Source organism: Rattus norvegicus, chromosome 6 (assembly GCF_021556685.1).
Source record: "Rattus norvegicus strain SHRSP/BbbUtx chromosome 6, alternate assembly SHRSP_T2T, whole genome shotgun sequence".
In the NCBI taxonomy this organism is placed as follows: domain Eukaryota; kingdom Metazoa; phylum Chordata; class Mammalia; order Rodentia; family Muridae; genus Rattus; species Rattus norvegicus.
The window spans coordinates 63,652,915-63,665,690 of NC_141539.1; the positions used below are offsets into that span (position 1 = coordinate 63,652,915).

The following is a 12,776-nucleotide window of genomic DNA, read 5'->3' on the forward strand; positions in this document are numbered from 1 at the left end:
AGGCTTACTCCCCAAATGGTACTGCTATTCTGGGAACTATAGAAGCTTCAGGTGCTGGGGCTTTCTGAGAGTAGGCTTCCCAGGGGTAGGCTCTCATGGCATCTTCAACCTGGCCCCTTCCTGTATCCTGAGGTGAACAGCTTCCTCCTCCTCCATTTTAAACCATTGCCATGATGGTCAACCTTGTCTCAGGCCCAGGTACAGCCAAAAGTTTACAAACTCACTGACACCTCTGACTCTATGAGCCAAAATTAAGTTTTCCTCATTTGAATTTTTCTCTCAGGTATTTGGTCATATTGATGAACAAGCTAAATAAAAACCCAAACAATTCCCTCATCAGACATTGAATAATTAAATGAAAACTTGTCTCAGGGAGTGAAGAGAGCTAACCCAGCTGATACTGCTGAGAGGGACAGAGATGCTTGCTTGAACCCATTCCCATTTCCCTTCTCTTATTACACAAGGACTTAAAAAATACATGGAAAAGAAGATGAGTTGCTAGATTGTTGATCAAAATGGTTGATTTGGATGGTTGAATAAATAAATGCCATTTATTGAGGAAAATAATTCCTGAGATTAATCAAAAGTTTCTTGTTACAGCACTGTAGCCTACAACTTCTATTTGGCCATAATGTTGACTTTACAATAAGTTTCCTTACCCAGCAAGAATTCCTAATAAATTAATCAAGCAATACGATTGAAAGTGTCCACTTTCCACTACATTATAGCTGGTAATAAAAGTTAATCATTTGTTGAAGGCTTCTTTTTCTTAAATCATTTCAGTGAACTTTCCGAATCGGTCTACATCCTTGTCTTCTTGAAGCACTTATACTTGTCTGCCTGCATTGCTGTTTTAGACACTTGGCTTAGATACCATTTTCTCCAAAACCTCCCTCTTGGAGAGCAAGTAGGACAAACAGTAAGTGCAAAGAGTTCGGAAGAGCCTGGAGTGTGTGGGTAGCACAGAAACCCAGGATGGCTGGAGTACACCATACAAACAGACTGGGTATAGCATGGTGAGGGAGCATGAGAGGCAAGTACCAGATGCTCTGAGGTCCCCAGGGAGTCTGCATTTTAACTCTTCAGGTTTTAGGATCTGAAGAGGTGAGCATTATATAGACTATTGAAACTGGCTTCCAATCGACTCAAACTGAGGTAGATTACTAACATCAGCTCATCCTATTTCTGCCATTTCTGAGCATCTTATTTCTTATCACAGTCCTTATGTGCAATATCAGTGTGCGGGGATCAGAAGTGCACAGTAGATTTCACTAATTTAGGTTTAAAGGTAGATGGACCATCAATCAGTTGTGTGCTGGCACAAGGCAGCAGCTGCTCTTGGAGTGGTGCTTATCTGTCACTTACCTAAATATCTGACTCAGTAGTAAAACTACAACCCCACTCCCACAAAAGAATTCCTTTCAAGTGTCAAAGGTGCTAAATGGTACCACAAAAGGAAGAACTGCAAGAATTTGATGATTTGAGCAACATTTCTTATAAAAGGTATTTAATATACATAAAACACAGCACAGATGGACATGACTATTGGACTATTGTAGTGGCTATTCCTGGTTGTCAACTTGACTATGTCTGGAATGAACTATAATCCAGAATTGGAGGGCTCACCTGTGATCCAGATCATGAAGTTGGAAGACACGAGTTTCTGACCTGGATCTTGGCATGGAAATCTTGAGGCATAGTGGCCATGAAAAGCTTAGGTCCAGGAAAGGTAGTATACGCCTTTAATCCCAGGAGACCGAGGCAAGGGGATCTCTGAGTTCAAGGTCAGTCTGAGACAAATCAAGTCCCAGAGCTAGGCAAGGCAGTACTTCCTCCTTTAATCTGGCCACGCCTTCTGCTGGCGGCCTACATAAGGACATTGGAAAAAGCGGCACTGACTCCAGCACCAACTTGCCAGCACATTTGTTGGCGTCTACTTGTACAGACCAGCTGAAACAACTGCCTTGTGGGACTGAGCAACTACCAGATTTTTGGACTTCCCATTCACAGTTGACCCTTGTTGGGTTAACTGGACTACAGAGTGTAAGTCATCACAATAAATTCCCTCAATATAGAGACATTCCATAAGTTCTGTGACTCTAGAGAACCCTGACTAATATAACTATGAAGTAAAGATTTTCAAAGGCATCGTATTCTTTCTTAAAAAAAAAAAAACAGTAAAACTTGCCTTTCTCAGCATTTTATGACAGAAGTGGAATCAAAGCATCTTAATAAACAAGAGCGTTCATGTCAGTGAGCAAAGAGTGCTGAGAAATTCCATCCTTTCTTCCCCCAAATCAGGGCTGGGGAGTGAGCCTCTATACTTTCACACATGCCAGGCAAGCACTGTACCTCTGAGAAATGCCCACATCCTTCGAAGGGAAACTTAGCTAGATATTTTACTCCCCCAAATCCATGAGATTTGATTTGACTAATATTTCACCTTCTTAAAAGGCGTCGGTTCCTCCCACCCTTTCCAAAGCTGCAATGATAGAGTCAATAGCCATCTGCTTACTACACAGGATGGTGAGACTCATCGGCTGCTTTTGAAGAGCGAGAAAGGGACAAAGGCAGAATACATTAAAAAACAGACTAGAAGGGGGCAGTCCAGGGTTGTGGGGACATGGAAGAGGGCAGGGAGGGGGGAAACGCAAGCGGGCGGGGGGTTCTTCAAGATCGCACTGGAAGATTTTATAAGAGAATTTTTGTGGGTGGGGGGACAGCAAACGTCCTGAGCCACTTGGGTTCTTCAGGAGTTTCTCTACAGGAAAGTTTTTTTTTCCTCTTTTTAATATATAACTATAATATATATGAATATAAATTTAGCTAATGTTTGTGAGAGAGTGGGGCCTATACACATGTTCCAGTCAGAGGGCAAGGCTCACCTCTGCCCAGTTGTGGGGAACAAAGGGTGATCGTAGATGGAGTGAGCATGCAGCTGGATGGCCGTGCTGCTCTGGGAAGGAGAAGGCACACCAGCCATTGAGAAGCTCCACCCCCAAGGGAGGTGGTCCCAGAAGGGTCCTCAGAATCATGGACTTTCTACCCCATTACTGGTAGACAATTTTCATCTCTGCTGGTGGTGGCCTCTTATTGACTCTGAAACTTGTCACCCGATCACCAGCAAGTTGTGCAGAGCTGAAGACTTGGCTGCCCTCTGATGAATGGATATTTGATTGTCCCATCCCTTGCTGTTCCAGCTATTCTGCGGGGCCCCAGTCTGTGTGTGTGTCCAGGGCGAGAGGGCCACCACTAAGGAGAAACTGCCTTGGATTGAGTTCCCAAAATAAAATCAATGCACCAGGGTGCAATTTTAATTAAAAAAAAAAAACAAACAAACAAAAAACAGACTAGATCCAGGCTGGTGCATGCCCAGTACAAGACAGGTGAGTGGAGGGGACTTGTGAGCTCAACGCAGTCTATAGTAAGACGTCATCCCTGGGGTTGGGGATTTAGCTCAGTGGTAGAGCGCTTGCCTAGGAAGCGCAAGGCCCTGGGTTCGGTCCCCAGCTCCGAAAAAAAGAACCAAAAAAAAAAAAAAAAAAAAAAAAAGACGTCATCCCTGACTGCCAAGCAAAGAAGTAAAACAGAAAACCATGAACTACCCACAAGAAACATCTCCCATCATAGAAAGGCAGATGTGTAGGAAAACAGAAAAATAGAAGAGTTAAAGATATGAGAAAGTTAAAAAGCCACTATCCATCTTTAACAAACATATAAAAAACTAGCATAGGAAAAAAGAGAGAGAATTTAAAAACTGAATAGGGAGCTTTGACAGACCATGATACCCATCTTTCTGACCACAGATGCCAGGGAGCTATCAGCATGACCTGCCCCATGGTAGTGCTATCTGCCTGAGATGCGACTCTCTGGGTAACTGCTGGCTCAGCCACAGCCTCATGTTTCTCTATTGGATAGAGAAGCTCTGAAAACAGTCAAATTTTAAAAGAAAATATAAGAAGCTCAGGTCCAAAGAAATATAATTTCTACTACTCCTGACCCAGGAAAATAATAAATCATATTTTCTTTTAGAAATTCCCTATGAAAACACATTTTATTTCTTTGCATATATATTTATGTTTTTTCCTAATAAATGGCAATTTAAGAATGAGACCAAACTCTAGGAATGGAGAGCAAACTCGATAGAGGGCCTGGAGCAGTGGTAAAATATGCGATACTTGGGTTTAGAAAATGGCTTGAGTTGCTTCTCTTCCGATTGGCTCACTAAGAGCCATGACTGCACACATCCCCTAACACTTCTGACTATCAAACTAGCAACAATAATACTGCCTTCCTGAGTCCATACAGCAAATGTACATATGAAAATGACTTAAATTTCAGGTATCAGAAGAACAAGTTCAAAATGGTAAACTTTAGGATGCAACTGAGTATTTTTCAGGCTCTGTGGACATTTGTTGACCAATGAAATCATAAGGAAATCAAAGGTCAAACTCATCCAATGGCCGTTCACGTTAGTTAACTCGGTCTCTGCTGAACTGCTAATAACCATGCTCTACTCACCAGAAGATGCCACCTTATGCTTATTTGGGGAGCATTTTTTCCAAGTGCAGTACAAAAGCTTACAATATACTATAAAGCTAGGCGTCATATAAGAAAGGTTTAGAGATGTATTTATATTTTAATTTAAGGTGATTGATATGCAGTAATAATATCTTCTAAAAATCTCCAAAATCTATAAAGTAAGGTAGCATGGGAAAAAATCTCGGTGCGAGACATTTAATTTCATTTTGATGCTTTATTCTGGAATGAGCTGAGATACACGAAATAGAATTAAAACAAAACACACTTTCTCTCTAGAGGATCAAATTGCTATGCAGGTTAAAAATTTCATAAATTATTTATAGTTGTCATAAACATTGTCACAAGCTGTCATTTATATGGCGATTAGAAAAACCTTTCCCTGGGCTAGAGAGATGGCTCAGCTGTTAACGGCAAGGTTCACAATCAAAGGTATATGGAAAACTCTTCTCTGCAGTTAGTGGACATTCCCCTTCTCCTGATGTAGTGAAGCTATGCCCTTGTACTGGGAGCTTATGAAAGCCACATATTTTCCCCTGTAGGCTAATAGATAGAAGGTTTGTGTTTTATCTTTAAGTGAAAAATTATGATCCAGTGATCTTTGGCCACTTTCTATGTCTTTTTAAATTCATGGCTTTGTAGAACTAGTCAAGTCAACACCCTCAGGCTTAGAGAACTGACTGATAGTCCTAACTGTTCAGAAGCACCTGAGCCATCAAGGAAGGCAGATGTTTGTTTTTGTTGATTTGTTTTTAAGGCAGGCTTTCTCTGTGTAGTCCTGTCCTCAAACTCACTCTGTAGGCCAGGAGGGTCTAGAACTCAGATGTATCTGCTTCTACCTCCCAAATGCTGGGACTAAAGGCAACCATGCCTGGCCACAAGAAAACAGACTTTCAGAGAACTAATTATAATTGAAAAGGTAAATAAAATAGCATGTTATTAAAACTTAGGAGTTGTCAATTTCAACAGATGGCATCAGGTAAACATTCAGAAAGTATATGTCTTAGTTAGGGTTTCCATTGCTGTGAAAAGACATCATGACCAAGGCAACTCTTAAAGGCAGACATTTAATTGGGCCTGGCTTACAGGTTCAGAGGTTCAGTCCATTATCATCATGGCTGGATCTAGGTAGATAAGGCGCTGGAGGAGTTGAGAGTTCTACATCTTGTTCCAAAGGCAAACAAAAGACTGGCTTCCTGGCAGCTAGGAGGAGGGTTTCAAAGCCCGCCTCTACAGTGACACACTTCCTCCAATAAGGCCATACCTCCTAATAGTGCCACTGCCTGGGCCATGCATATTCAAACCACCACAGTATACATTTAAATAATGTTCTCCAGGATATATATTTAAGGAAGAAAGATGGGGCTGGTGTTATTGGTCGACGATCTAGAGTTCTGAAAAGATCCAACAGACCTAAGTAAAGTGAGACTAGCTAGAACTTCACCTGAGCAACAGCTCCACAAGGGCAGGGATGCTGCTGCTTCCCTCCTCTGCTATGCCAGAAGCTAGAATGCCCAGCACAGAATACGCATACATTAGTTAAAACTTCTAGGTTCAGCAGTGGGAAGGAAGAGTTGAAAAAGGGCACTGGAAATTCAGCCCCAAAGCTCCAGAATACATAGTTAATACTAGAGTTCAAAGAAGAAAGTGGAGTGGTTACTCTTACTAGCAAGTCTGGAAGCAATGTTAATTGGTATAGAAGAGGGACTACAGAGAAGGCAAAGGAGTGCAAGAGCCCTGAGGAGGCATATGAGGCTTTTCTGTAACCCATGGCACTGGACAGATAAGGCTGGTAGTGAAGAAAACAAATGAGTTAAAATGATTCTAGAAATTTCCAAAATGACGACCAGAAGAATGGTGGTTTTACTGTGCCAGAAAAGGACAGCGGAAAAGGTTCAGGGAAAGGAAGCTCCACTTTTAGGCATATTAAACAAGATTCTAATGATAACTGAACAGTAACGTTTGGTACAGGGAGGTTTAGGCCCAGGCTCAGGAGGGAGTCTGGATGAAGGGATGGCGTTTTTGCCCTGCCTGCTCTCCATTGGCACCAGAGGAGGGACTTCAGCACAGTGCTCATCATCATGAATCGGGGTGACCTTGGGAAATATTTAATCATTTAAAACAAAGTGGTGAAATAACTGCTGTAGGACATCAACCCAGACAGATGAGAGATAGAGGAACAAAGATTGGGGGAAGCCTTTTACAGGAAGCCATTCAGATCCCCTGGAACCTTCCAACTCTGTAGTTCCTTCAGAATACAGACAAAATAATTTCAAAAGAAGTATCAAATGGGACTCAAACTCTTGCACAAAGAGAACTGGGAACTCGAAAACCCTACAAATGGTAAGCAACCAGGGTGGGAGGGGTTTCACAGAAAGTAAAAGAGATAAATTGTTCTAACCTGAAATCTACTGCCATGACTTTAACTCTATTTAGAGCTTATGAGCCCGAAGCTACTCATATTTTCATACTCAAACGGGGAAAACATCAACATGAGTTTAACAGCCCAGCAAGGACCATGGAAGGGCATTTAAAGACAGGGTCAGTTCCTTTCTTGAAAGAAAGCAGAAGATGACACTGAACCGTGGTTATCACTCTGGTGGCAAATGTAAGAGGGTTTAAGTTTGACACTAGGCTGGGGTAAACAGCAAGACCCCATCTTTAAAAAAAAAATTAACAGCAAGATGCCATCTTTGAAAGTAGCAACAAGACCAACTATATAATAAACAAACATAAACAGAGTCACTTAGAGCTGAGAGTGAACGGCAACATGGCATGTGAACGCAACGCTTTCTTCAGTTTTTCCGGCTAAAAACAATGTGCACGCAAGCAGTCAGAAGCACAAGCTCCACATGGTGACTGCTTCTGTCTGAGGTTCTTCTCATGGAGCTGAGGTGATACCTGGCCGAATTCATTTGTATAGGCCAGACTCCATGTTCCATACTGTAACACGGTTGGTTTACGTTATGTTTTCCAGAAACTACCCCAAAACTTTAATTAATAAAGGGAATTATTGATAAAATGTGAATGATAGCAATATGAGGGAAAGCACAAGCAACTGTGGTAGAGTGGGGGACTGACTCTGAGGGTCAGAATCTCAGAGCTGGTCCATAGAGCTCTTGGTTCTTATGGACCACGGGCATAAATGCTGCTGAGAGTTCCAGTGTATGAAAACGTGCCTTTATTTTAATTTTTTTGGCAATTCAGTATTTTTTTAAAAATCTATTAATTTTCCAGAGAAAAATAGTGTGTTATTATTTTGCTGAATGTTGTTTTATTTGATTGCTTTAGACCTTTTCCTGGAAATACATGCTATTGATGGAAACAGCTCTTTGTACACAAGAGATATCTTGTAATTGTTGCCAACTCTTCAAAGAGGACCAGTCACTAACCTGGAGCTTCTACACAATGGAGAAGGAAACCGGGTGACTGCAAATTCAACCTGTCTTCCTGCTGCTTGGCCTGTGTCTCTTACTTTGTGTTAATGCTCTGGACACGATTCCCTGTGGCTGGATAATCATAAACCTCTAAATTTTCCATCTCCAATCCTAGCCTGACTCCTTTTTCTTTTTTTTTTTTTTCTTTTTTTTCTTTTTCTTTCGGAGCTGGGGACTGAACCCAGGGCCTTGCGCTTGCTAGGCAAGCGCTCTGACTCCTTTTTCTTATGCAGCACTATCAAACTCCGTGAGCATCCGGGATGCTCCAAAGCCTGGAATCACAGTTCAAGTGTGTGAGATGCTGAACAAATGACTGTATTGGGAAGGCACAGCAGAAAGCAACAGCTGCATTTTTCATCTACCTCCAGAATCACCTCACAGTGCAGTTAGACTTATGGAAAGGCCTGGCATATGGCTGGCACTCAGGAATTGTAAGTGTCTTTCTGTAGCTCCAAGTCTGTTTTGCTCTTTCCCAGAACTTGACAGTGTTAAAATGTTAAAAGGCCTTTTACACAGCCACTTTACTATCTTCTTTTTACGACACTCTGATAGGTAAGGACACATTAATGGTCTTTCTCATCATGTAGCCAGTGTTCCTTCGCTCCATCTACATTTATCAGTTTGCCTCATGCTGCTCCCGGTTCTGACAAATTCAGCCATTCTGTTTCCCAGACACACCTTTAATCTCAGATCCAAATAGATGTTGATGTCTTTACAGCTTGCCTCCTTTCTACAGCCTACTGCTGAATTGTTATTGTTGCTGGCGAATACTTCCCAAGTGCTTCCACAAGCCAAGTATTATTGCATGCGTTGCTCCAATTAATCTTCCCACCCTGAAAGCCGCTCTACATTATCTGTTCCTAAGAATATGTGTGTGGATTCTCTTCTGCACACTCTTACGATGTGAGCTCTACTTTGCAGTTCTTTGCGTAATTATTGTGTAAAGCGGGGATCCTACACATGACAGCAGTTTACATTTTCATCTTTTTAAGCTTCCATAATGCTTACTTTCATCAAACCTATCACTCTTTCAGACCGGATAGTAATATTAAAGAGTTGATCTACATTCTGCAGATATTTTCCAGGACCTCACTCTTCAGACATATAGTGAAGATTCTGTACTCTGAGGGAGAGCTATGGCCTAAGTGGCAGAGTTGGACTTTTGTATAAAAACGTGTTAGCTTGATCATTCTTGGCTGATCAAGGCCACAGTAAGCAAAAAGAAAGAAAAGGAATTTTATTTATTATAAATAATTATGAAATTCATACAAGACAGTAAGTTAGCCTTGGGTGGCAAAGTGCATAGGACCCTGTTATGAGAGGTGAAGGGAACTTGGGAAGTCCTGTTTCTTTACTGGGCTGGTACAGAAAGAACCTTTTTCTTATATGTCACCCAAATCCAACAGTGTCATCTCACCTACTAGGAAAATAATTACTAGGGATGTTTACAAAATATGCTTCAGGGATTTTTCTCAAATGCTAGAACTATGTATTATAGGATTTATTTTCATTTTAGGTTTCTTGAGAATGTAGCAGAGATAATTAAATTCACAATCTCTTCATGATGTATTTAATCAGATCTAAATATAAAAGGAAGACTTATAAGAAACTGCTAAAGGAAAAGAAGCTGATTGCGAATAACAGTCAAGATTAAATCATAAATAGTAAACAACATTTTATGTTAATTAACATGTTAAAATGCATGACTAACTTACAAAGATGGAATTTTCATGCTTTCTATGTGCTAATCATCATTCTAAAGAATAAAGATCTAAGGTTTTCATAATTGCTTGCTTATGGATAAAACAAAATAAGAAAGGCTTCTATGTTGATGGAGCCATGAACTTAATTCATAGTGGATAAAGGAAATGCTAGTACACTAAAAAGGAGAAAAATAAAACGTTGATCGATTTAATTTGGATTAGCTAAGGGCACTTCTTTTTTTGCAGTGTGTGTCAAGGGTCAAGAATCTAGAATTATAGGAAGCATACAGACTCTGTTTTCATGTTGGGAATAACTTAGGAAACAGACAAGGGTCCTCTCTGCATTTCTACTACTTTAGCCTTTAATCAACTGAATATTTTAAGACATGTACCTGCAGTCTCTTATTCTGTGTATGTTTTAAAATTCCCTTAAATAAAAGTGAAAAAAGATAACAAGAATGATTTTTGTGTTATGTCCTTATAATGCACTGTTCATGCTATAAATTCTTACCAGTTTCTGTTTTTGAAGCTCTTCTCTGAGGATTCTATCTTCTGGTAATACATCACACAACAAAAAATAGTTGTCTTGTTCTTCTGTTGGGAGAGCAGAAAAATAAATGAAAAAAAGAGAATTTTTTTCAGGAGTATTTATGTCTTTAAAAATGCGTGGATACCAAATAGTGGAGATGGCTCAGTCAGCAGTGTTTACTGTGTAGGCAAGGAGCTGGGGGTGGGGATCTGAATCAGGATCCTCAAGACTCATTTAAAAGCCCAGAGTTGGTGGATTCCTGGAGTTTGCTGGCCAGCTATTATGCCAATTGGTGGCTACAGGCTCAGTGAAAGAGTATGTCTCAAAAACTTAGGTAGAGTCATAGAGACCAACACTGGCTTGTGGCTTACACACACACACACACACACACACACACACACACACACCATGTCCATTAGTATCTGGTATAGAGTTCTGATGTAGGTTTATTTAAGTAGAGCAATATAAAAACATCAGTTTAATTTCAGCTATCATGCAAGTGAGAGCAAGTGCAATTTAAGAGAGTGAGATTATTTTCCTGGATTTTTGATTTACGTGGACAGTCAAGACATGCACTTACCAAATGGTGCTGTGGAGTTGATTCTTATCACGCTGCAAAAGTCGGTGATGGGCTGTTCAGTGAACCTTTTCCTCCAATATAAAATGTACCTAAGAAATTACATTCAAAAGGACGAGGAGAATCAGTATGCGACTATTAAAATGATAGGATTATCCAAGAATGTCTAATTACCTCCACACCAAAAAGCAGATGTTAAATGATACTGCTAAAGAACCTGCGAGGAGAAAGGCAGTGAGGGATTGCAGGTGTATGAGATAAATATTTAATAAAATCGAGCTATCCTAGGAAGGCTTGAAAATGACTAAATCTCGCTATCTTGCAATTCGATAAACAGGTATGTGAGAGAGTTAAAATGAGTTTTTATTGGTTTGTTTGTTTGAGATAGGCTCTTACACAGCCCGGATTATCCTTGATGCTGTTGAGGCTGGCCTTGAACTATTGATTTTTCATCCTCTACCTTCTCAGGTCTGGACTTATAGGTAAGGGCTATCATACATAGTTAAAATGAATTGTTTTAATGTGATAATGAAATTTTCTAAAACAGTATTAAAGTTTATATGCATTTAAAATGTAAGAATTAGGGGGTTAGAACAGTTTAAAGCACAGCATGCTCTTTCAGAGGATTCTGGTTTGAGTCCCAGGACCTACGTGGAGACTCACAGTGTCTATAACTCTAGTTACGGGATGTGATGCTCTCTTTTGTCCTTTGTAGGCACTAGGCATGCGTGTGGTACAAGACACACATGTAGGTAAAACAGCCATACATACAACATACAAATAAATAAATTAAAAGAATCAAATAGGCTATGACATCCAATGAGGAGCAGACCGAGTGGTCATCTTTTGCAAAGGTCAGTGTAGTAAGATAATAGCATACAGCCAACATCTGCAAAATTAGACAGAACGTCTGAATGCCCACACCATGCCTAAAATAAATCAGATGCAGCCTTTGGAAAACAGCTGAGCTATACACTTTATATTTAATGAGCAGAGTTAGAAGTAGCATATGGGCTCAACTTGAAAGCAAATCATAACCCAGCCCTGTACATGTGCTGAAAGACAAAGAGAGATTCAACCCGTCCGCTCCTCCTCAATTTATTTCTCATGACAAAATGAATTATTGTGCTACCTCATAGACCAGAGGCATCAACAGGGGAATGTGACCTTCTTCATGAGGAGAGAGGACATGGGATAGTTGACCTGACAGTTGACTTTTTATCGGACTACACAAATTAGATAAGAAAAGCAAGTTACACCGAAGAACCAAAGCTCGAAAGAGACTAGATTTCCTGAGACGCTGGAGGAACATAGAAGGAGCAGGGATTTGCACATTTACACTGACTTGATATAGCACTTAGCAGTGGTCTCCCAGCATAGGCTCAAAGTCAATGTTGCAGGGATGTGGGGGAGTGCTTGGAGACTCTGGGGGCTCTCCCGGCAGGCAGCACCTCCCCAGTCTGGTTTCCTTTTACTCTTCCTTTAGAGTATCTGTCACCATCATGGTGCTCTGGAGATGGGTTAATGGGTTAGAACAGAGTCTGTGTTGAGAGATCTGAGAAAAAGAGAACTGTGAGATGAACTGGGAAGTAAATAAAAATAGACAACAGGAAGAATAGGAGGCATAAAGAGATGAAACCAATGAGGGTGAGGAGGACAGGACCACACAATTCAGTCCTGCCTCTGGTAGGAACGCTCCCTACACAGTAATTTGGGCTTCATCCATAGATCAGACAGGGACAGTGTTAACTCTAACTCAGCTTTAATTTCAAAGCCAGCATATAATCCATTATTACTCTGTGGCTAACTCACTCACTGGCTTTTATGTGCCTTGGAAGCAGAAGGGACAGCATATCCATTACAGTAGGAGAAATGTATCTACAAAATGACAAAGAGTTATCTCCTTGGTCAACTTCAGCACTTCTACTCTGTGTTATTCTGCATAGCTATATCTATTCTCTACTAGTTGACTATCCTGTCTTGGAAAGGAG

General features: G+C 40.7%; 1 protein-coding gene across 2 annotated transcripts in view; it reads right to left on the reverse strand.

The window, feature by feature from the left end:
* Positions 1-12,776, reverse strand: part of Zfp277 (zinc finger protein 277) — a 128,209-nt gene that overhangs the window by 37,055 nt on the left and 78,378 nt on the right. For both annotated transcript variants that reach the window (XR_015621752.1, NM_001399663.1), the window contains 2 exon segments: positions 10,789-10,877; positions 10,191-10,273 (listed from right to left, as the gene is read on the reverse strand). Coding sequence is in view for 1 of the 2 variants with exons in the window: in NM_001399663.1 (NP_001386592.1) it covers positions 10,191-10,273; positions 10,789-10,877 (172 nt within the window). In the remaining variant the exon portion in view is untranslated.